The 24,406-nt window shown below is 32.9% G+C and overlaps 4 protein-coding genes across 8 annotated transcripts in view; 1 reads left to right on the top strand and 3 right to left on the bottom strand.

Moving 5' to 3' along the window:
* LOC125818509 (uncharacterized) overlaps positions 1-2,144 on the bottom strand; it is a 90,745-nt gene extending 88,601 nt beyond the window's left edge. The window contains exon 1 of the mRNA XM_049497995.1: positions 2,134-2,144. The gene's annotated coding sequence lies outside the window, so the exon portion shown is untranslated. The remainder of the gene's footprint in view (positions 1-2,133) is intronic.
* Positions 153-6,918, top strand: LOC125818505 (8-hydroxygeraniol oxidoreductase-like). Of its 2 annotated transcripts, none has more exons than XM_049497993.1 (7): positions 153-230; positions 2,695-2,837; positions 2,993-3,030; positions 3,544-3,946; positions 4,545-4,778; positions 6,029-6,187; positions 6,646-6,918. In XM_049497993.1, the coding sequence occupies exons 1-7, from the start codon at positions 194-196 to the stop codon at positions 6,754-6,756; spliced, it is 1,125 nt and encodes a 374-aa protein (XP_049353950.1). In that variant the 5' UTR covers positions 153-193; the 3' UTR covers positions 6,757-6,918. The 2 variants fall into 2 exon arrangements, with proteins under 2 accessions (XP_049353950.1, XP_049353949.1); XM_049497992.1 differs by lacking the exon at positions 153-230 and adding an exon at positions 2,472-2,556.
* Positions 6,919-7,152: 234 nt separating this feature from the next.
* Positions 7,153-17,877, bottom strand: LOC125818498 (transcription factor MYB3R-4-like). Of its 4 annotated transcripts, none has more exons than XM_049497983.1 (12): positions 17,777-17,877; positions 14,956-15,168; positions 14,122-14,170; positions 13,371-13,428; positions 12,388-12,482; positions 11,937-12,040; positions 11,242-11,370; positions 9,418-11,113; positions 8,792-9,111; positions 8,508-8,622; positions 8,171-8,374; positions 7,223-7,554 (listed from the first exon to the last, which is right to left on the bottom strand). In XM_049497983.1, exons 2-12 carry the CDS (start codon positions 15,063-15,065, stop codon positions 7,426-7,428), a joined length of 3,009 nt encoding a protein of 1,002 aa, XP_049353940.1. In that variant the 5' UTR covers positions 15,066-15,168; positions 17,777-17,877; the 3' UTR covers positions 7,223-7,425. The 4 variants fall into 4 exon arrangements, with proteins under 4 accessions (XP_049353941.1, XP_049353940.1, XP_049353942.1 ...); XM_049497985.1 differs by having other exon boundaries at positions 14,956-15,150; positions 17,777-17,876; XM_049497986.1 differs by having other exon boundaries at positions 14,956-15,121; positions 17,777-17,868.
* A 1,239-nt stretch (positions 17,878-19,116) lies between these two features.
* LOC125818485 (sulfite exporter TauE/SafE family protein 3-like) lies at positions 19,117-22,889 on the bottom strand. The gene is made up of 12 exons (XM_049497973.1): positions 22,674-22,889; positions 21,537-21,696; positions 21,199-21,399; positions 21,044-21,108; positions 20,769-20,799; positions 20,594-20,661; positions 20,428-20,514; positions 20,259-20,309; positions 19,943-20,164; positions 19,739-19,832; positions 19,504-19,644; positions 19,117-19,258 (listed from the first exon to the last, which is right to left on the bottom strand). Exons 1-12 carry the CDS (start codon positions 22,887-22,889, stop codon positions 19,173-19,175), a joined length of 1,422 nt encoding a protein of 473 aa, XP_049353930.1. The 3' UTR covers positions 19,117-19,172.
* Positions 22,890-24,406: the final 1,517 nt, after the last annotated feature.

The raw sequence follows: 24,406 nt of genomic DNA, 5'->3' as shown, positions 1-24,406 counted from the left end.
ATTAATAACATAGAAATAAATATAATATGGTGTATATATATGTTATTTATAAAAAATCATATTTTTTCATGCCAAAATATAAATTTTCCAACTTTATAACGTGACTTACTTGTTTTTTTTATATATACGTATCACTGCTTGAAATAATTTTATCTTCTCCACATTATTATATCTCGTTTTCGACTTCACCATAATGAATTCAAGCAATCACAGAGTCATTACATGCAAAGGTGAGATTTTAATTTCTCTCTACATGCATACTATGAATTAAATAAAAAAAGATACTAGAAACTTTCTTGTCTAACGATCAAGTCATGAATATAATGATTTCAAATGATGTAATCAGAAATTCTCTCTACATGCATACTATGAATTATCTAAAATGCTTTTGTCTTGAGCCGAGTGCCCATCGGAAACATCCATTCTACCTCACCTCGGAGATAGAGGTAAAGTCTTTGTACACTCTAACCTCCCCAAAAGTTACTCTGTCGGATTACAGTGGTATGTTGTTGTTGACTTACCATTTTAATCCGTTTAAAAAAGAATATATGTTTCCTTTTTCAGCAACTCTTTAATTTTTACTTTCCACACACTATACAATTTAGTATATTCTACGTATGTTTAGTAACTAAAAACACAATATTCAAAAGCTCTTTCTTTACTTTCTTAAACCCCACGTCAAGTCAAAACCAGACCAACAAATCAAATTCACATCAAGTCAAAACCCCACATCAAATCAAACCCAAACAAACAAATTAACTCCATGTCAAATTAAAATCAGACAAATAAATCAACTCCACATCAAGTCAAGACCAAACAAACAAATGAACACCATCAAAACCAAACAAACAGGGGAGCTTTCAAGCTCTGACTCAACATGTGATAGGAAAAATGAAGTCTTTACACAAAAATTTTCAAAAAAATAGTACCAAGTGGACTGCAATTGTTGTTTACTGTGTCCTTTCTTGGTTATATGCTCTAGAAAATATTGTTATTTTTAGAACTACGAAATTTGTATGTATATTGACTAATTCTACGAAATATATGTCACATTTATTGATTAGCAGTGTTTTGGTTATAAAAAAAAAAATTCAAACCAAAAAATCGAATCAAGTCAATTAAATAAATTGATTTTATATGAATTCATGTAAAAAAAAATGAATCGAATTAAATTGATTAAATAAATTAGTTATTTAGATTTTATATTTTTTGTTTATTATGAAAAAAAAAAAAAAAACTACAACAAACAAACTATTTCACAGCATAATTTCACCAGTGATTTCTTCGAGTGACAAATAGGGTTATGTAAGTTTTTTATATAATTAATTAATTAGTATTTGTGTAAAGAAAATATTGAATTGACATGAATATCGAGTTTTACATGTCTTACCCTTTCAATATATTTCTTCTAATGTTTTTTCTTACTAACCTTCTATCAATCTGATACTAACTTCATATCTAAAATCATGCATATCCTTGATATATTACAGTTATGTCATATTTTGTCTAATTATTTTCCGTATTTTACGGTATAAGTAACACTAACACATATTAATTATTATCTATTATAATATCTTGTGCATAAAAACAATATATGGACTTCCTCCCTCCAAGTGTTTATATCACATTAAGATTGGGTTTTTTTTGGGTGGGGGTGGGGTGGGGGTGGGGGTGGGCTGGGGGTATATGAATGATAGTACAGTGCAATAATAGTACTACACAATAGTATTCACATGTTATCTATCGTTTAAAATCATTGTTAGGTAATGATGAAAAAACTCACTTTATATAACGACTGATTTTGTATGATCACATTATTATTTTAATATTCTATTTTCATATTGTCTTCATTTATTATTTATAAATTATGTTTTGACTTATCTTTTACTCTATTTTTTCATAGTAATTTTATCGCATACCCTAATTTTCTCGTAGGTTTACCATCCAAATTATGAAGTGTGACATTATATAACGACGGAGAACGATACATGTTATATTCATTAAAACAATATACTATAATACAATGTACAATATAACACTATACATTATGAAATAATATTAACGACTTCTAAGAATGTTGTAGCACTATAACAATTACTAGATTAAAGTTCAAATTTCTTATTAATTACACAACAACACAAAATCAATTGATCATATTCTATATTGAAAATCAAATACTAAATAATTGAGTAACATTTCGTGACGAAATTAAATAGTTCACTGTATAGTATATAAATATATATATATTGCTAATTCACTTGTAGAAATTATATCAAAATTTTATACTATAGTATAATTTAAGACACTAATATAAAAGTATAGCTAAGATATGTGAGACCAAGGTGGATCCTTTGATGTAGATGAATTTTTCATGCCAAAATATAAATTTCCCAACTTTATACCGTGACTTACATGTTTTTTTTTTATATATATATATATATATATATATATATATCACTGCTTGCTTGAAACAATTTTATCTTCTCCACATTATTATATCTCGTTTCGACTTCACCATAATGAATTCAAGCAATCACAGAGTCATTACATGCAAAGGTGAGATTTTAATTTCTCTCTACATGCATACTATGAATTAAATAAAAAAAGATACTAGAACCTTTCTTGTCTGACGATCAAATCATGAATATAATGATTTCAAATGATGTAGTCAGAAATTTCGTTAAATAAATGCAGGTGCAGTAGTATGGAAGTCCGGAGAGGAGTTGAAAATAGAAGAAATAGAAGTCGATCCACCAAAATCAACAGAAGTTAGAATTAAAATGATTTATGCTAGTTTATGTGGTACTGATGTTCTTTGTTGCAATGGCTTTCCAAAGGTATATATGGAAATTTCTTTGAAATTACAATTTTTATCGCGAAATAATAAAAAATCGCTATGTATTTCATTTAATCATCGATAACTATAAATTACATTTTTTAGCGATAAATTTCATAGCTAATAATTATCTGATCTATTGTTGATAATTCTCAGCCTTTGTTCCCTCGCATTCCTGGACATGAAGGAGTTGGGTAAGAATAATTGATTTCTCTCATATATATTTTTAAATTTAGAAAAATATAAAAGTTCATTGAAATTGCAATAAATAATATATATTTGAACTTAAAATTCTAAAAATACAATCATTTCAATACTATTTTTTTTGAAGATTGAATCATAAAGTATAAATTTTGAATCTAATTTTTCGTATTTTCTACCATTTTTGAAAATAAGAAAATGATGGACGTGGAATTAGACAAGGCGTATTATGTGTGAAAGCTACTTCAGACAATATCATAAATTTAACGATTCAAGTCGCTAGTGATATTGTTCGTTTTAGGCCTTAGTCCGCACGACTTTGAAAAACGTCATTAGGGTGTAAAAACATGCTTACTTATATGCACAACATCTCTCAAGTCTCACGTATTTAGCCGATATGAAATTTCTTATCCTAAATAGAGATGTAACAATAATTATAATTTTTTAAAATTAATTTTATCTATATTTCTTATATATGAAACTTTTTTTTGTTTTTTTTTTCGTAGTGCGATAGAAAGTGTGGGAGAAAGTGTAAAAGATTTGAAAGAAGGAGACATCGTGATGCCACATTTCTTGGGAGAATGTGGAGATTGTCCCAATTGCAAGTCCAAAAGATCCAATTTATGCCATAAATACCCTTTAAATTTTAGTGGATTATTGTTGGATGGAACATCAAGAATGTCTATTAATGGTCAAAAAATTTATCACCATGTTAGTTGTTCAACATTATCAGAATACATAGTTCTTGATGAAAACTATGTTATTAAGGTTGATCCTAGGTTACCAATTGAACATGTTCCTTTTTTATGTTGTGCATTTACAACTGGTTTTGGAGCAACATGGAAAGATGTTAACATTGAAAAGGGTTCAACTGTTGCTGTCCTTGGTCTTGGAGGTGTTGGACTTGGTGTAAGTACATTCGATAGAACTAATGTTTACTGGTCATTTTTTAATCGAAAAATATTGATTCATATGAATTTTCTGAAGTTTCACATGTGAAATTTGATATTTTATGACGTTGACTATTTTTCAACTATGGAGGTAAAAGCTTAGTTAGTTATATGTTTTGTGAATGTTATTAGTACATTCAATGTTGTTTATTGGCCGGTTCAGTTTAGTTATCATTGCATAGGAATTTTTTAAAATTTCACATATGAAATTTGATATTTTATCATGATGACCAGTTTTCAATTATGAGTGTAAGTACATGCGATAGAAATAGCATTCAGTGATCACTTTTCAATCTTATAATTAAGAAATTGTCATTATTATATTATAAAGTTTCATTTTTCACAACTGAATATTGAGGACATGAAATCCTCACACTAGTGAAATTCAAAAGTTTATGATGTATAACGAGTAATATACAGAAATTAAAAAGTGATAATTATTTATGAAATTTACATGTATATATCAATTTATTTATAAGTCGATTTGATTTTCTATTAGCTAATGCTATAGAAATATTATTTACTGAACACTTTTCAATCTGTCTTTAAAAATACAGGTGGTAGAAGGAGCTAGACAAAAAGAAGCAACCAAAATAATTGGGATGGATATACATGAAATGAAAAGTGAAAAGGCAAAGATTTATGGAATTACTGATTTTATAAATATTTCTGAAAAATCAATTTCAGAATTAATTAAAGATGCTACCGGTGGACTTGGTGTTGACTACTTTTTTGAGTGTACAGATGTGCCTCAACTCACTATCAATGAAGCCATTCAATCAACTAGAATGGTATGTTTGAGTCTATCTCGATTAATTTAATATTTACTCTGATAATTATATGTATAAGTATATACACAAATTTTTTAAGTAGCATCCAATTTTTATGTTATCTCTATTTGCTTTTTGCGTTTTATATCATATGATACTACTTCATATAACATGATCATGCTTGTATTGGTTTCTATCTTCTTCTTTTTTTTGGTAAGGGATGATTCATAGTAATACTATTTTTAAGATGATGTTAAAGATTTCAGTTCAACAATATATAGAAAGAGAGAAGTAAATGCTTGTGTCAAACCAACAAGACGAATATCGTAATACTAGAATGATATGAATTTCTAAAAAAAAAAAAAATCAAAATCAAAATCACACATTTTTCAAATAGCATCATCAATTTTTATGCTATCTCTCTTTGCTCTTTGTGTTTTATATCATATGACACTACTTCGTATAACTTGATCATGCTTGTATTGTTTTCTATCTTCTTTTTTTTTTTTTTTGGTAAAGGATAATTCATAGTTATACTATTTTTAAGGTGGTGTTAACGATTTTCAATTCAATGGTATATGGAAAGAGAGAAGTAAATACTTGTGTCAAACCAACAAGACGAATATCGTAATACTAGAATGATATGAATTTCTAAAAAAAATAATCAAAATTACACATTTTTCAAGTAACATTATCATTCTTTATGTTATTTCTTTACTTTTTGTGTTTTATATCATATGACATTACTTCATATAGCATGATCAAGCTTGTATTGTTCTCTATCTTCTTCTTTTTTTGGTAAAGTATTTTATGATAATACTATTTTTAAGGTGGTGTTAAAGATTTAAGTTCAAGAATATATAGAAAAAGAGAAGTAAATACTTGTGTCAAACCAACAAGATGAATTAATACTAGAATGAATTTCATCCCCCCCCCCTTCTTAGTGAATATATTCGTCACATCTATCATAAATATTCTATCACAATTTCATGTTTTCCTTAAGTGAGGTAGTTATATGAGCTTATTCGATATTTACTACGATAATTACATGTACAAGCGCACACACACTAGTCAAGCAACATCATTTTTTTATGTTATCTCTATTTATTTTTTGCGTCTTATATCACATGACACTACTTCGTATGTCGTGCATGTGTTGTATAACTTACCTTTTCAATATATTTTTAAAAAAATTGTTTTTATATCCCATTTTTTGTAGTTACTTTATTAAATAGCTATTTTTTTAATGTGACTTGAAAAAAATATATTAGGGCTATGGAACAGTGATAGTGCTTGGAGCTGGACTTGTGTTAGATTGGCAAATGAGTTATGTCCCTCTCATGTTTGGTAGAACACTCAAAGGATCAATCTATGGTGGCATTAGAACTCACACAGATCTTCCATCTATAATTGACAAATGCATTAGAAAGGTACATTATCTGATACACTCGTGTTCGGACATTTTAAAAAGATTTCCATACTCGTGCCTGATCCTCCAAAAAGACCTTACTTTTAAAGTATCAAACACATGCCCGATAATGTTTTTTAAGAGTCCTAGTAACATTCAACTTATATATCTCACACCAAATTTGTAAGCTGTTATTAGTTAAAAGACATTGTGAATATGAGTTTTAACATGTAATCTCAATCAAGAATATTTTGAATTTTGAAAAAAGAAAGATATATTACGTTCAAATTTCACACTGAACTTTTGATATATGCATCCTAGTACTAATCCAAGGGAGGAGGATATTCAAAAAAAGAAAACGAAAATGAAATTTTTTCTATTTTTCTAGTTAGAATGGATTGGTCGTACCTGTCCCTAACCAATCAATAATGGCTTATGACTGACTCGCTATTCACTCGATGTCCGGGTTATTTTCTGCAGGAGATCAAACTAGATGAATTATTGACTCATGAAGTTTCATTCAATGATGTAAACAAGGCATTTGAGTACTTGAAAGAACCAAATTGTGTGAAGGTTCTTATCAAGTTTTGAGCTATTCAAATATGCTTTACTATATAGTTTATTTTCCTTCTATGTAACAATAAAAAAATTTAGCAATAAGGATATGAAGTTATGAAGTTATGAAATGTGGAACATAATCAAGCTTGTATTGTTCTTCTGTTTTTTTTTGTAGATATATTCATAGTTGTACTATTTCAAGATGGTGTTAAAGATTTCAATTCAACAATGTATATAGAAAGGGAGAAGTAAATACTTGCGTCAAGCCAACAAGGCGGAGAGAAACAAATGTGAGACAAATGTCTTGCATTCATTTGGTTGGTGCAAATGCAACCAACGAGTACGAACAAGTTTTTTCCTTTGTAGTTATTTCAACATATCGGAAACATGACAATCACAATAACAACTACATCTTAGTCTCAAACAAGTTGAACTTCACCAATCTTAATCCAAAATGTGAACTACAAAAGCTCATAATCTCACCAACTTACTGAAAGAATCTACACAGCTTTCTATTCTCCCCTTTTTTACACTAGCATGCTTCCTGCAAAATGAAGCTCACAGAGGAGGGAATGTACTATTGGCTTCCGCATTTAGCAAAGGGGAATTAAGCATTACGCTTAATGGATGAATATAATCTAATATGTTCCGACAAACAAGTACCTTTGAGGGAAGAAAACTTGTCTATCCTAAAAGGACTTGCTATCTGCAACATTTCAACAGGTAGGAGGAAGGACTTGAAACGCTGTCGTTGCTGCCAAATTTGGTAGTCGTCTCGTTTCCCTTTCCTGGTGTTCCACATTCACTGAAATCAAGTGTGCGTCTCTCACTCTGCAGAGGAACCAACAGTAGGAAAATCAACAAATGACCATGGCTGTGGAAAGATATATATATATATATATAACCAGATAAGCAGATTCCGGTTACTTTTGTCATTCTGCTTCTGTAAATTTGAGACAGGGATATTTTCAAATAAAGCCAAACTTTGGACGAGTTAGGAGTGACATTCGTCAGAATTATTACTATACTAGAGACTATGTGAGGCTACACAAGAAAGTATGTTCCTAACCCATAACTTACAGAAAGCACCAGTCTTTTTCCACATTCTACTCCAAAATAAAACGGATGTTACTTGAAAAAATGACAATTTATATTGTCTCATCAATTATTTCGTTCTAATGAGCAGTGTAGTTTACTTCCAATCAGTTTTCAATATAAGAGTAGAAACAAAAAGAGGAAAGTAGGTGTTTTAAGTGAAAACTGCAAGGCTATTGCTTGAAACATGCCAAAATTAGTATAGGATATAAAGACTAGAGAGAAGTGACGAAAATAAATGTTTTAAACAAAATATTGCAGGGGTACTGTATTTAAAAATAACAATATGTACAAGGATAGATCACTTCGCAAAAAAAGTTTGTAATCATGTTGACATAGGGACAAGACATACCATAGCATTTGAAGGCAGAAGGGTACAATTTTCATCTGCTTTTTGTTCCTTGGAATTCCTTCCCAACAGAATTGTTTCTGGAGTTTCACTTCCCAAGATCTGACGGGCATCCGCAATTGAAGGTGCAGTCTGCTCATTTAATTGCTTCATTAACCCAATAGCATCATAGCTTCTATCACCGGGGCTCATAAGAAACGCAAAATCCTACCAAATAAAGGAAAAACAAACAAATCAAAGTAATATAACATGAGCACAGGAATGTACCATTATCAACAAAAACGAATAAAGGAGCACTGAACACAAAGATAATTAGTAGTAGAACACATATTGTATATACCTCAAATGTAAGTTCTGTGTCATATCTTGGGCTAGACATAAGAGAATCCGTGAACCATGGAGATTTCCATGCTGAAGGAGATTCAATACTCCTTTTAAATGGTGTCTCTCCAAATCTGTAAACCATTAATTAGGTAAATGGATCATAAGAAACAAATCTGTAGCAAAACTCCTTTTAAGCCAATCATTAGGTAAAAGACCAACAGGTATAAATTTATGGGAGATAAGTAACAAAAAAATAAGAAGGAAAGAAAGCAAAGGAAGAAAACATTGCATTAATCTTACATGTTTGAAGTATCAGCACCAAATACATTTTCAGAATTTTCGGTAGTATTCTCCAATGCAGTTGATGTAGTATATTGCATTGATGTGGCTATGACAACACCGCTTTGACGCTTTCCAAGTATGTCAGGAGAGCAAACAACAGACGAGGAAGAAACAGTAGCTTGATTTGATGATGCAGCTTCAAGTCGTCTAGCATACTGGTTACCTAAAGCTTTAATACTTAAACTTGTAGCTCTATCATGCTTGGTGAAGAAACGATCAGGAGAGAAAAGCATGTCATTTGAGCTAAGCTCAACCAGAACTCCAGGAGGCTGTTTTACCTGATAACAGGAATGAGAACTCAAAAGTTGTATCTAAGCCCAATTAAGTTTAATGGTTTATTTTGTAAACCACACAATTCAAATCAGCTGAGAGCAAATTCCAAATACTACTACTTTTGTTTTTTTTCAAATATCAACCATATCATGCCCAAGTTAGTATTCCATTTGTGAAACTTGTAAGGATATATTTCTTTACAAAAAATACAATCTGGAATGGAGGTCCTACCTGTCACACATCATCCCATTCCCAAAAACAAAAAGAGGTGAAGCCAGAGAAGAAAAATATAATGACAAATTATAACTCACCTTTCCCATTGCATCATTGGCTCCAGCACATTCACTATGGAGCTCTTTATGGTAGTGAGCACCACCACCATCTAATTGCCTCTCTGAATTTCCAATGCATGAAAGTCCAGTTACTCCATCACCTGTCTCCTTTCTTCCATCCTCTGAGGATGGATGTAGATTTTCTTTGTCTTCAGTAGACGCTTTTTCATTTGCCGACTCATCAAACATGTCATCTACTCGGGGAAATTCTGTAACCATATTAGAGAATAATTCCTGATTGAGATCACATTCAAGCTTTTTCTCACATCTCTTTTCTGATAAAGGCGTCACCAAGTGACGCTGTCGCTTCTTTAATATAGAAGGAGTCCCAGTGAAAGTTTTGGCAGCACTTTTCAATATAGCATCTGGACTATCAGCTCTTGATGGTGAGTCCCACAACCTTAATGGAGTAGAGCAGTCTGTAGAAGTCGTCATCAACTGGCGGATGCCAAGAGGGCTATACTCTTGCTGTGTATCTGAACCAGATTGCTTAAGATCACAATACAAGAAGGGTGTATCCAAGCTTGGAAAGCGAGGAGGCTCATAGCATAGAGCTCCTTCATCTTTCTGTTCTTCTAGCCTTGAGGAATCTTTCGTATAATCAGGATGATCTTTCAGGACGGCATTGTCTATGCCATTGTCATTGGAAGGACTGCCAAACTCACTTGGACATATAAAATCATCACGTCTACTGCGGAAGGACTCTTGAACTGGGTTCTCAAGCGGAGGATAATGGAACTGATCTGAAGCAATACCAAACACAAGTGATCTATCCTCAGACGAAAAGTGCGAAGGAACAGAAAACTGCTGATGGGTTGAAGCTTCAAAATCATCAAAACTTAAATCATTGCAGTTTTGTGGAGCCATATTTCCTGATTCAGGGATCTGATAGTTTGATGATTGGTAAATTAAAGAATCTGCAGGTTCACCACTGCCATTAACTCCAGTTTCGGACAGAGAGCATTGAGGAATTCCTACCTCAGGGTATTCGATCCTGCTACCATCGAACAATTCATTGGGATTATATGGACCCTCAACTATGTTTCCTGCATTAGAAGTTGCTCCAGATTCCATTGCATTTTGCAATGGATTGGTTACCATATCATGGTTTTCATTGCCATTCAAACAGTGCATATAATTTCCCGAAGATTCCTGAATAAACTCCATAAAGTCATCCAGATTAAACTGCCAATCTTTCCCTGTGGAATTTCCCCAGTCATGTGAGAACGTATGCTGCTCAAGGGAGTTGTAATCCACAAGTTCACTGGGAACTTTTAGCATTGAACAAGAAACATCCTCAAAAGCTGGGGTATAGTACGTAGGACAAGGTGCTGCGCTAGAGCTTGCGTCCTTTTCAGGGATTATTTCTTCCGACATCCCACCGTTCTCTCTTATATGTACAAATGTGTTGCCCAAGTCACTTGTAGACTGGGGACAGCCAGCAAGAGTTGAACCTTGACTGCATTCCATAAATTCCTCCACTTCTGCTCCTTCTTTGTGAACACTTTCATCTTCACTAGTTTGTTGCAACATCACAGAAGAAGAAGGGATTGATTGGTTCTGACGGTTGACATTAGGCAGAGTAGGGAACTGTGCAAGTAAACCTGATGCTATATATGAGTCCCGTTTCTTTTTGACAGAACTATGCCAGTGATTTTTTATTGCATTGTCTGACCTGAAATTAGCCATAAGAGTTTTCACATGTCAACTATAACTTTGAAAGAATACTGAGAATAAGAACTCGAAAGAAAGTCTGGATGGAAACAAGCTCTTATCAAGCATAAAATTAACACCTCAAATTACCTTCCAGGCAAATATTTTGATAACTCTGCCCACTTGTTTCCATGAGCTTCGTGGGCATGAATTAGAGTCAATTCCTCCTCTTGCGTCCAAGCTTCTTTATTAATAGCAGGATTCAGATGATTGTGCCATCTAAAAAGATCACTCATAATAATCATTATAACATTCTTAGTCATATAAAGGGGATGATTTGCAACCTCAATGTTAACGAATCAAAGGAACTAGAAGAAATGTGACACCACAAAATTCCTATTGAGTCAAAGGATACATGTTACTAAGTTATATTTCCTGATAATATATGAAATAACAAATATTCTTCTACAGAAAGTGGCAATAGTTATCTACCTCTAGCATCTCATGCCGTCAGCATGCATAATTTTAGGTTTTAAGAGACTGGTTGAGTCATAAGCTGAGGAACAACATCTAACAAGTTAGTGAATAAGATTAGATAGGAAGATATCAGTTGCATAGGCTTGAAAAAGCTGCATAAAGTGAGTTTGTGATGTTAAAAGGGCAGCTAGGAATGAAAATTTCTTATTCGAAGTAAGTGAGAACATAATGTTAAATTAGGAATTTGGAACCCCACAAGTCTTGACATCTCACTTGCCTAATATATTCTGAAAACTTCGGAACTCTGTCATAGCAGAAGAAAAAAATACATTCATTTGTTTAGATGAACAAAAAATTGGCGTGCTTACCTTTCCCGACATTGTTTTCCAATACGTCCTGCTAACTCTTGTGCAATAGTGGACCATTTTTTGGGGCCATGTATGTTAACTAATCCGATTAGCTTATCATCTTCCTGCGCGTAAGTTGAAGGAGTTAAATTAGCTAATATAAGGACATGGCCGACAAGTTCCTCTGCCTAAAAATAATGATACTTTGTGGATAACAATGATCAAAACATCTGATTATCATTCTCAATTCTGACAATGATTTCACATTTTCTGAAAATAAAACTTATGCATTTGGAAACTAAGCGAAAAGTAATACGAATCGTCATTTTCTATAATTAAAATTAACATATTTAGGAAATGACTTAAGAAAAATCTCAGCTTAACTCTGCAAATACTACAGTGCCATATTAAAAGGGACAAAAGGAGTACTAAGATATGATTCAAACAGGCAAATATGAATACACTTTTTTACCTCCTTAGACCATGAACCTTTGACAAGTTCGGGATCAAGAACTTTCTGCCACCTATGCAAGCATTGAACATCTGACCGATCCTTAAAACATTCCGCTGCAAGTTAAACTTAAGATTTGGTAAGCACTTAACATTTATCATCTTTAATAGTTGAGCGGGTGTTTGTCAAATAGATTTCTGCTGTAATCGTTGGATGTGACAAAGATCTTCAACTTCAGTTGTAGGTTAACCAATTCAAACGAATCATACAAGTACTATAAGGAAGACTTTAATGCCTTGAAAGAACACTTCATCCAGAAAAAATATTTCTCCACAAGAGTAGCATGTTCTAGCCCTATTCAGTAACTTCATCCGTATATGGTGTCAGGAGAGATGACCCTGCAACACTTTTCTAATAACGATAATGAAAAGTATGACTAGCTAAATGAGTAGAACGAATAGGGCAAGTTAGCAATGAATAATTGTTGCAGGAGCTGATAACACCATAGTCTTATAAGCTATTGGTTTCCAACCCACAACTTTTACTGCATCAAGCAAATGTCAAATTTTGACAGTTACAAATATTAAGATGAGCATAGGAAATGTATAATTGCATGTCAAATGGAGGAAAAAATATGGAAGCTTTAAGTTAAATTTATGTTTTAAAAGTATTGTTATAGGAAAAATGGAAATCCTCCAAAGCAAAGATGGTTTCAGGAAAGGAGGCATTGTTTTTGGGATGATTCTTACAGAAAAGAAAGAGAAATATACCTTTGGGAAGTAGAAAAAAGAAACATAGACAAATCAAATGAAAAATCACTATTTCACTCTAGAACTATGACCAGCTTTTCTCCTTACAAGCAATTCTGAGAGAATTTTGGTTATATATATAAAAGAATTAAATAAACATAACAAGAATCATACAAGTATTAGTCCCTCTAGGAATATGAGCACCCCTCTTAGAATGTAAGACATACTAGGTTTAAAAAGGAACAATGTTTTTACCAATTTTTTTCCAGCTTTTCCCCTTAAACTGTTGGACAGCTTGGCGCAAGATTTCATCCTGCAAAGGAGATAAGAATTTTACACTTCAGTACAACATAAAAGATTTAAAACGTAAATGTATAATATTGCATTGTCTCCGACAAGTACTTCACCACATTAAAATTTATAGAGAAACTATCAAAAGAATGAAGAGTTCAGACTTGGGTTTGAGAAGTGAAAACCAGAAGTATTACATTAAAAAAACATTACTAAATCCATGACTTTGCAGTTACTAGCCCAAGCATTTTCCAACATGTTTGATTGAGATCATTAATGGAAGGCAGAAAAGAACTAAAAATGACCCGATAATCCTTGTCAGTGAAACAGTTCCCATACAAACTTAAATGTTGTTACAACTATGAAACAAACGGAATAAATTGCAATAGATTTGTAGACTAATCCATCACATAAATCATTTTATGCAAGAAAATTCCGAACTTCCATTTGAAGCATAATTAAGTGTCTTCTCCTCGAAGGCACAGACAAGTAGTTTTAATTGGCTAACAGCGTTCATGCCATGTTAACTAGGAATGAATCACCACCCTCCCCAAAAAACAGATAGAGCGAGACTATTTGAATCTTTAACATAACATATAACATTACACATATAAAGTCCCCAATTACCCAAAAAAAGATTAAAAGAACATAAAACCAAAAGAAAACCATGAAACTCATACACATTTTTCTAGATCATTAGAAAATGCCTGCTTACCTCTTCGGGAGTCCAGTGACTGGAACGTCTCTTAGGACCACTCGTCCTCCTGAAACATTAGCAGGACTAATAAAAAATCCGAAGCTTTTGGGAAGTTCAAAATGACAACACAAAGGATGTGAATATGATAGTCCTCTCAAATCTCACAATCAAGTATAACTTTCAATTCAATTCATTTTCATGGAAAGTACAGAACAAAGTTAATTTGACCCTTAAAGTAAGGATAGGTGGACATGGGGCCATACTGTGGAAAGGAAAGAGATTACTATATGTAGTTCCTTAAATTGAACTTTAAGAACTTATATCACATTTGCTATTGGTGTGACACGGCAAACTTGTCATTGTTTTTTTCTTCTGTTCCCCATTTTTCTACTTGTTTTCATGCAGTTTGTATATTTATAACTACTAACTACGTATTGAAAGCTAAAGAATCCAATGTAACTTGACTAAACCTGAACAGACCTTATATATTCTTTTCCATGTACTACTGACGGGGATGCACCAGGCAGACTAACGGTTTGAGCATTAGACAGCTATTTTTGTCATTGAAAAGCATAGATATTATATTATGTCTTCCAATATGGACCTACTTTTTTTTCAGATGCATCTCTGATATCTAACTACCTAGGATAAGTCAAAGAAACCAATGTGACTTGACCAAATCCAACTCGATCTCAGATCAACATCATTTCCATCTTATGTGCATGAATGAACAACCAGATTAAGGGTTTGTGTAAATTAGAAGAAAATCTCAATACGGAAATTACAAAAGCACAAAATGAAACCCAAAAAAAATGAAACAAGAGATGAGATGATGCAGTCTTTGAGAATTACCCATGCAAAGGCCGAGAACTTTGCAGACTACTGATATCATCTGAAGGAGTGTTGCTTGTTTCATCACTTTCCATGGTTGCTTGAGACAAAGGCAAATCTTGATAATCCATCCAAAGGTCTAAAATTCTCTACAAAATGTCTCCCCAAGTACATTATGTGTCACCCCCTATGATGTAAGAGATACTATCTGATCTTCTGAGAAAACATGATGAACTGTTAAAGCACAACAGATAATGTGATGGCTTCTATGGAGCTGATTTGAAAAGCATGGAATAATAGCATCTAAAGCATTATAATGCATTCAATACGAGCTAAACTTTTAGAATGAGTAACCTGGATTACTGCTAAAAATTAAACAAAACAAGGAAAATCCCTAGCACCAAAAAAGTAGTCTATGCAACGGATTTTTTCTTGAAATAAAGAACGAAATCCAAAAGATACTGTTAGCGTATGTTACATAAATGTGTAAACATTTTCACCTCAAATTTGCATAGTTGAAAAATACAAGGCAATATATCAAATACAAGAACATTTTGGAGAAAATTAATGTCCTTTGAGTACTAGTTAAATTTTTAAACTGAACTCTCATAAATTACAACAAAGAGTCAAAGTTAACTAGGAAAACTACTTAATCTCTGGTCTCTACATCAAAATGCAGGCTGCACAAAAGCTTCTTAAGTAACACCAAGCAAGAAACTATGCATCCTGTGTCACAGTACCATGTGGATAAAATTTGCATAAATGAAAAATACAAGGCACAAGTCAGTAGTAAAGAATTTAGCGAAAATTCTGAATCATCTGAGCATTAGTGTGTTAAAACCCCAAATGAGCTGATATTTGATCTAGGACACCAAAAAAAGAAAAATTAGTTGATAAACAACTTGAAACCCTCAATTGAAGCTTGACTGCAGACTAGTTTGAATTAGTTTGTTAGTTACCCATTCCTTATTATACGAAACCTTCTTTTCATGGTCCAGAATTTCTTTCAATGTCCCATCCCAGCATCCTCTCTACTTTCTTCTAAGGACAACTATGTAGCATGTCATTTAATACAATTCACCACATACGTCTAGCCACCCAAAAATGCAACATATGTATTACTTGTTTGAACATCTACATATAAAGCTAGTCTAACATATGTAGTCTTTCTCTTACTCAAGTTTTCAATGTCTGAATCACTCTCTTCACAACCAACCAAATGAAGAATTACACCTAGCACCCTAGGAATTCAAACTGAAACATGTGGAATATACTGATCCTCTCTCACAGAAAGCTTTGTGGTAATATGATTTTAGTGAAAACGTGTAATCACTTCTCAATCTCCATGAGTCCTGGCTAGTACCGAAATTACCGAAGCGAAGTTTTCAATACCATACCATCCCCACCCCTACTTCCTATCCCTTTATGTTATTACTCCAAAGTCTGCATCCATAAGGTAACGTAATGCTTTTTATCCTCCACCCCCCCCCCCCCCTCCCATGAGTCCAAGTAAACACAATGAGAAAAATTCACTCGATTCAGACTTAGTGAAAAAAAAAACAAGGAACGTATCTTTAGAAGCGATATAATTAGTTAGATAAAGATTTAGCATGCTTACTTTAGACCTACAATATTCTAGGGGTCTTCTTTAGTTTATTAGATATTTATATGTCAACAGAAATTGTAGAGAACATCTTGTTTAAGAAACTCAAATTACTGAACATAGGAACAAAATGGATCCCAAATGAAGCTATATAGAAAGTTAGCATTCCCATAGGTGGCCTTAATTAGTTTGAGATTGAAGCGTAATTGGTGTTGCTGTCATGGTGATTTCCATGTTATGGAAGTATCTTAACTTTGTAACTTAAATCAGATCACTTCACTGGGTATTCTTTAATTCCAGGTTCAATAACATCTTGTTTAAGAAACTCAAATTACTGAACATAGGAACAAAATGGATCCCAAATGAAGCTATATAGAAAGCTAGCTTTCCCATAGGTGGCCTTAACTAGCTTGAGATTGAGGCGTAATTGGTGTTGCTGTCATGGTGATTTCCATGTTATGGAAGTATCTTAACTTTGTAACTTAAATCAGATCACTTCACTGGGTATTCTTTAATTCCAGGTTTAATCATCAAATCAAATCAGGCTTCAAGATGCAATTTTTATATGAAACCCGAATTTGGATTTTTTTTCAACAATTCAAGGAAATTCTCAATAACATTTCGAACAAAATGAACAACAACAACATACCCACTGAAATCCCACAAAGTAGAGTCCCCGGAGGATAAAGTGTATGCAGACCCTTACCTCTACCTATTTCCGAAAGACCCTCGAACAAGTGACATTAGCTAAAAGAATAAAAGGCATAAAATTTTAACCAATCAACAGCAAACCCATACTAAAATCAGATCATTTCAGGTATGATCATCAAATCAATTAGGCTTCAAGATGCATTTTTTATACAAAACCCATTCAAGATTTGATTTTTTTTCAGCAATTCAAGAAAATCCTCAATAACAATTCGAACTAAATGAACAACAACAACATACCCACTGAAATCCCACAAAGTAGAGTCTCGAGAGGATAAAGTCTACGCAGACCCTTACCTCTACCTGTTTCCTAAAGAGCCCCGAATCAAATGACATTAGCTAAATGAAATAAAAAAGCACAAAATTTTATCCGATCAACAGAAAACCCATACTAAAATCAGATCATCAAATCAAATTAGGATTCAAGATGCAATTTTTATACAAAATCCATTCAAGATTTGATTTTTTTCCAACAATTCAAACTTAAACACCAAGATTTTTTAAAAAGATTCAGAAAAAAGTTGTACTAACTGAAATGAGCTTCGAAGCATTCAACTGAATCAGATTGAAATTCCAAGAAATCAATGGTGTGATGAACTCAGCAAGATCTGCAAATTCTGAAGAATTTGGGGTTATGGCGTGGGGTGGGGTGGGGTGTGAGAGGGGAGTGGGTGGGTGGGGGGTTTATGCATTCAAATTATGACAGAGAATGCTAATGAAAATGAAAAACCCTATGATTAAACCGGTTGCCGGTAAATTATTAGTTGACGAGATTATCTCAACCGTTTGATTGTATCTGTTTTTAGTAACTATTCAAAATTTTCAAGTCTAACGGTAAGTTTCTACTTGCTACCTGTTTCTACCGGCTCTCTCCCTTTTTTTTTTTGGTTTGTAATCATAAATACAAATATTCATTTCTTAATTGTTTAATCATAAAATCTAAAAAAATTTAATATCTTCAGATAAAGTTTGACCATGTGTTCGGTCATAGTTTTTGAGGAAAATATTTAATTTTTGTAAAGAATTGTGACTTATATTCGGAAGTTCTAAAAACTATTAAAAATACACTTAAGTTTGTTTTATCACTTTATAATGAACATATTTTGTGATAAAATTGAACTCATAAAGTATAAGCTCCGGTCTTCTAATAAAGGAGTGAGTAGCTTGTAAATGGCGAGGTATTTTTATAAGATATAAAAGTTTAAAGTTGATTTTTAATATTTAAAAATTTTCAAAAAATAGAATCTGGCCCAAAATATTTGTCAAAAATATTTAATTTGAATTTATTGTAAAAAATGACAAGTTATATGGTCAAACATTTTTTGCTAGGTTAATAAATTTGAATTTATTGTCAAAAATATTTATCAAAAATGACAAGTTTATGGTCAAACATTTTTTGCCAAATTTTTTTTTATGGTCAAATGAGTAAATATATCACAATCTTATTATTAAATAATTTATTGTATAAAATATTTGAAAAAAATATAATGTGGACATTCTTCAAAATATGTATCATCGATTTCTAATCAAATCAAAATATTTATCGATTTGATTGTTGTCCGTTTGATTTGATTTTTAAGAAATCATATAATATTTCTTCTCCTCTTCATTGTTAAAAGAATCTATTGTACAATATTACTTGTGACACAATATTGTGTCCAAAAAAAAACAACTTATCCCAATCTCCTCTCCATTATTATTCTTGGTGTTCAAAATGTACCAGAATTTCAATATATATGGAAACATTTATAACAGAAAAATTCATTAAAAAGATTAAAAAATCCTAAATAAAAGGATTTCTAGTTGTTAATTTTCTATATTTTGCTCTACTAGAGTAGAAATCTCTAATAGTAAAATCACTATTGATTGTATATAGCTAATGTAGAATGGAACCAACTTGAGGGATCAGTTCCTTTCACACCATTTCTTAAATCCTATATTTGCAAAGGTTTTCGAATCCCATGTATTCATCGCGTTGGATCTTCCCAATCATATTTGAGATCCCGACTCCACCTGTCAAAACGAACAAGCAATTGAATGCAGACACAAGGAGGAAGGACATAGAAATGTCCTACGTGATGATGACTTACTACTACCTCTAAGCATATACAAGTTTAAGTGTCTACTTGTGCAGATTCCAAGTTAGAGGGCATAGATGTCAGTTGAGGACTAGATGTCAGTTGAGGACTAGATGTTAGTTGAGAATGAGCTAGAGAGCACATTTATGTATTATGCCTAAGGGAAAACTAGATACTCACCTAGTGATATTGCGCTCACAAAAATTGTGAAGGCAAGGATGAAGATGATAAGTGATGCCCGACCTAATACAAAAATCAACCTCCTAACGACATGTTGCCCAACGAAAGCAGCAATAGTTGCCACAGCAACAAAGTAGAGAGCTGTAAGAACATACAATTGTCAGTTCTGCATTATCATGAATGAGACTGAACAAATCTGTTTTGTGTTCATAAACTTGAAGAGAATAGTACATACCATAAGGAACTGGGAAACGCTTTAGAAGGTAATACTCCACCACGGACATTGATGAGGAGAACATCATCGCAAAGGTAGCCGTGGCACTTGAGACCTAAGTAAGAGAGATGTGAATTGAAAATGATTTTTCTACATTTGAGGTAAACTTAAAGCTCAGTAAAACATAAGCACGAAAACCAGACGACAGGTTGGTGACAAACTAACCTGAGGAGGGACGCCAAGCTCCAAAAACAGTGGACCCATGATAAATCCTCCACCAAGACCAAGAAGTCCACCAACCATACCAGCTAGTATTCCAAAGGAGCAATAAGCAATCAGTTGTGTCACTCGGAAATCTGTGCCATCATCTCCCTTGGATTGAATCCTTCTCCATCCTTTGTACAGGCTAATAGCTTCATAAAAAGATACCCCAACAGAAACTGGGACCTGCAGGATGTTAAACGAGTTCATAGCGATTGTTAGAATTACTTTGTGTCTTAAAAGTTTGCTTCAACATAATTTGAGATAACCAAATACAAACCTGCAATAAATTCACCACCCAGTACCATGCCGAGCAAGTAGATGTGTAAATCTATTCCAAACATACAAGGCCAGTGAGTTTCCAGATTAGTACTAACCCAAAAAATGATAAATTCAACAATGTCACTCCTATACATCGGAACAAAGCCAAAACGATAAGAAATGAAAACCTTTCCAATTTGCAGTGCTAGAAATGCAACCCAAACAAAACTGAGAAGTCCAAATTCCTTCCAGCAAATGTTCTCCATGATAGGGACCTAAAATAACATGGCTTTATAGAGTTATAATATCAGGAGAAATATAATTCTCCTTTCGAGAGTACTTAGGATCAGTTACCTGTGGTTCAACTGCACCCTTGGCTGGACCGCCAGGAAGGAGCTTGTATTCTGCTTCATCAACCGTGCCTGGCATAATGCAACAAAGAAATAATCTAATCTCCACGAGAAGGAAAATCGAGGTCAAATGCCCTCTAAACTCCTAATACAATAGAAAATTTATTTTCCGAACCTACCATTTGTTCGTAAAAGTTTAGCAGCAGCCTCCTGAAGTAACAAAAAAACAGATGATTAGAAAAACCCAACGGTTCACATGCATGACTAATTTAACACCGTCTTACTAGAATCTGACTCGATAAATAATCTCTGATATTAACTTCATGTGTTAGAATGCAGAAGAAAGAACCAACATAAGCATTAAAGATTCTAACATGCTATAAAAGAACATAAAGTAGTGTACAGATCACTGTATCGCAAAAGCAGGAAATTCCGAGAATATAAAGATGATAACCTTTTTCACAATAGTTTCTTTCTTCCATGTCTCAACACCTCTTAGAAAGGCCTTGGTTGACGTGCCTGTAACAATCGTTTACAATCAAAGTCGTGACTCGTGTAGGAGTAATACCTTAAAAAAACACCAATGCCATATTATGAGAGATGCTTTACCAAAAAAGAGAACAATTAGCAGAACCGTAACCATCCAATCTGCAAATATCACATTGAAAGTGACTCCAATACTAATGCCAAGCATCAACATTGGCTGAATGAGCACAGCCAAGTCATAATCAATAATAGGCATGGCAATTGTGGGATGCCTGAGCTTTAAGTTATAGTAAACAGTAGAGACTGCAGCTCCCATGATCATACCTGTCAACCAGAAACAGAAGTGATGACTCTCTTAACCAGGAGAAAAAAGTTCATAACAGAACATGAGACCTGCTACAACATTCGAGTCATGAAAATAAATATCCAAATGGTCATACAAAATTGTCCCCTAATCTTACATTTTGAAATTGCTGTAGCTGATTTCGGATCAAATCCGACAATAAGACTAAGCATGGGTACGAATATGCCACCACCACCAACACCACCTACACTCCCAAATGCTGCGCCCAAGAATCCAATTGTGGAACCAAGAACAATTTGCCATCCAAATTTCAAATCCTGCAATGACACCCCACATAGTCAACAGCATAAAAGCAGAAATGTGAGTTATAAAAATATCAACAGAGATCAAGGTGGTTATAAACTTAAAGTGATAGTCCATATGAGGCACACCATACGTCACATATTGCATGTGTTCAACAGTCCCAATCATAGCTCAGATTCTCCATGGAGGTCGGTAGCACTCTGCTATGTATAACTCTCAAATGGAAAATTTACATGCTAATTTGGAACATCAACTCCACATCAGCTCAGTTACATGGACATAGTAGTTATGTCCATTCGTTGGGTTCCTTCTCCTAATTTTGTTCATTTCTAACTGAACATCCAAGCTACTCTCTATCTTTTTGATGTCGAATAGTAAGTAAGCACACATCATGACATGCAAGTTTCATGGCTTCTGAAATAAAGGGGAATGAACTAAACATTGCTTCTAAATATGCATGGAAAGAATAACTAAGTGTTCCCTTTCATGAATACTAATAATTTTCTTCCCTTTTGGTTAAGGGTTGCATTCACTCACTAGTAGCTCGATCATAAAGCTTTTCTTATTTGATCAATCAATGGAGCACCTAATCCATTAAAATGAGCTCACTTACAATCACCAACTACTACATATTAATCAGTATTGCTGATCAAACAAATAAGCACAAAACAACAACAACAACTATGCCTCAAAATGCAAAATAGTTGAGATCGACTATATGAATACTCAATATCCATTCTGATTCATTTATAACCTGTTTCATTCCTATACTCAACAAACTAATCAGTCATGAAAAACTAATGATACTTTCAACCTATGTTGCTTGGACGCTTCAAAATTATTGTTAGCACCTGTCCGATCCTCCAAAAGTAGTGTATTTTTTTTTTCCAGGGAGTCCATGCAACATAGGTTCTAACTTGATCCAAGTTAAAAGAGTACCAACAATTCAAAAATCAACATGAAAAACCAAACCTATAATTCCGAAATTTACCGGCCAAACATGTTGGTAACCAGATTCATTAGGCTTCCATAAGAAGTTGGCAACAGCTGAAAGGTAATCTGCATCTGAAAGCTCAGCTGCATTTTGTTCAATAACTTCCCTCTTGATTCTTCTTTCTGCTGATACAAAAATAGCAGCTAAAAGAAAACTCCATAAAATCGACAAAACTGGCCTCAAAATCTTCAATTTTCCTCCAAATCCAGCCATTCCAAAGTCCAAACAAAGATTACACCTTTTCTCAAAAAAAGCAAAAAAAAATCAAGAAACTCCCTTTTTCACCTTTGCAAACACTATACACACAGTATATATCTTTCTCTATCTTCTAACAATTTCAAGATTACACCTTTTTCTCAAAAATCCCAAAAAAAAACTCACCTTTTCACCCTTTCCAAACACTACACAGACTATATATACCTTTTCTCAAAAATCCCAAAAAGCAAAAAATCAAGAAACTACCCTTTTCACCATTTCAAACACTAAACACAAAGAATGTATCTTTCTTTATCTTCTAGCAATATCAAGATTGAAAAGAAAAAAAAAATGTATGCTAAACCAATATATTTAATTTTAACTTAGAAAGTGAGGGATTAAAGATTTGATTGGTTGATGAGAAATGATACAACCAAAGAGAAAGTGAAGTATAAAGATTGTGTCTTTAAGGAAAGAAGAGATATATGTGTGGTGTGAAGGGAGAGGAAGTAGGAGAAAATGAAGGAAAGGGTGAAGGAGAGAAATGGAGTAGAAAAGAGTGGATCTTTGGTCTTTTTGAGTCTCACAATTTGAATGCATGAATCATATATATATATATATATATATATATATATATTGTTTGTGCATGAAACAACAAAGTTTGTGAGTGTCTAACAGTATGTTATATACTTATATGATTGTTTTAATGAATATAAAATTTGATTAGATTGTATCGTTTTTCATCGTTATATAATGTAAAATATCAATAAATTGAATGATAAATCAATAAGAAAAATAGGGTAGGGAAAAACTTATTTTGAGAAGGTAAGATAAAGAATAAAATGAGATTATTAAATTATGAAATAATAAGTAAAGACAAAATAAGAAGAAAATATAAAGGTAACAATGTGGTAACATCAAATCTATCGTTACACGAAATGAAAATTTCCGTCGCTAAAAAATAATTGATTTAAACGATACGATACAATAAAATTTAAGTACCACTCAAGACACATGTTATTTAAATTGATAATACAATGCAATACAACGAGTAACAACCATCCAAACAAGGTGTAAGTGTTCGTTTGGTATGAGGGATAAGGGATAACTAATCACGATGTTAATTTTAGGATGAGTGTTATTTTTATCCCACATTGAGGGTGTGATAACAATCTTAGGATAATTAATCCAAAAATAACTTATTCTCCAACCAAACAAGCCCTAAGTTATAACATTATACATGTGTAGACTATTTTTGGGTGAATGATTATTTAAACTAGCTCATATTATACACTAATTATCCATATAATACATACTATACACTAACTTCTTGAATCTAGAAAACAGAAGGGGAGTCGAATCTAATGTTTATTAGTGATTGTTAATTTTACGGCTTGAATAAATCACATAGAGACAATTTGACCATTGCTTCAAAACTCCATTTTCATTGTTTGATTGTTTCTTGACGATAAGTTTTAAATCTCAATGCATGTGTAGTATTGAAAAAAAAAAAAAGAGTGAGGTAGTACTCTCTC

Source organism: Solanum verrucosum, unplaced genomic scaffold (genome assembly GCF_900185275.1).
Source record: "Solanum verrucosum unplaced genomic scaffold, falcon-dt-bn FXZP01000462.1, whole genome shotgun sequence".
Taxonomy (NCBI): Eukaryota; Viridiplantae; Streptophyta; class Magnoliopsida; order Solanales; family Solanaceae; genus Solanum; species Solanum verrucosum.
The sequence above is the reverse complement of the archived record's forward strand: the minus strand, read 5'-3'. Positions and strand labels throughout refer to the sequence as shown.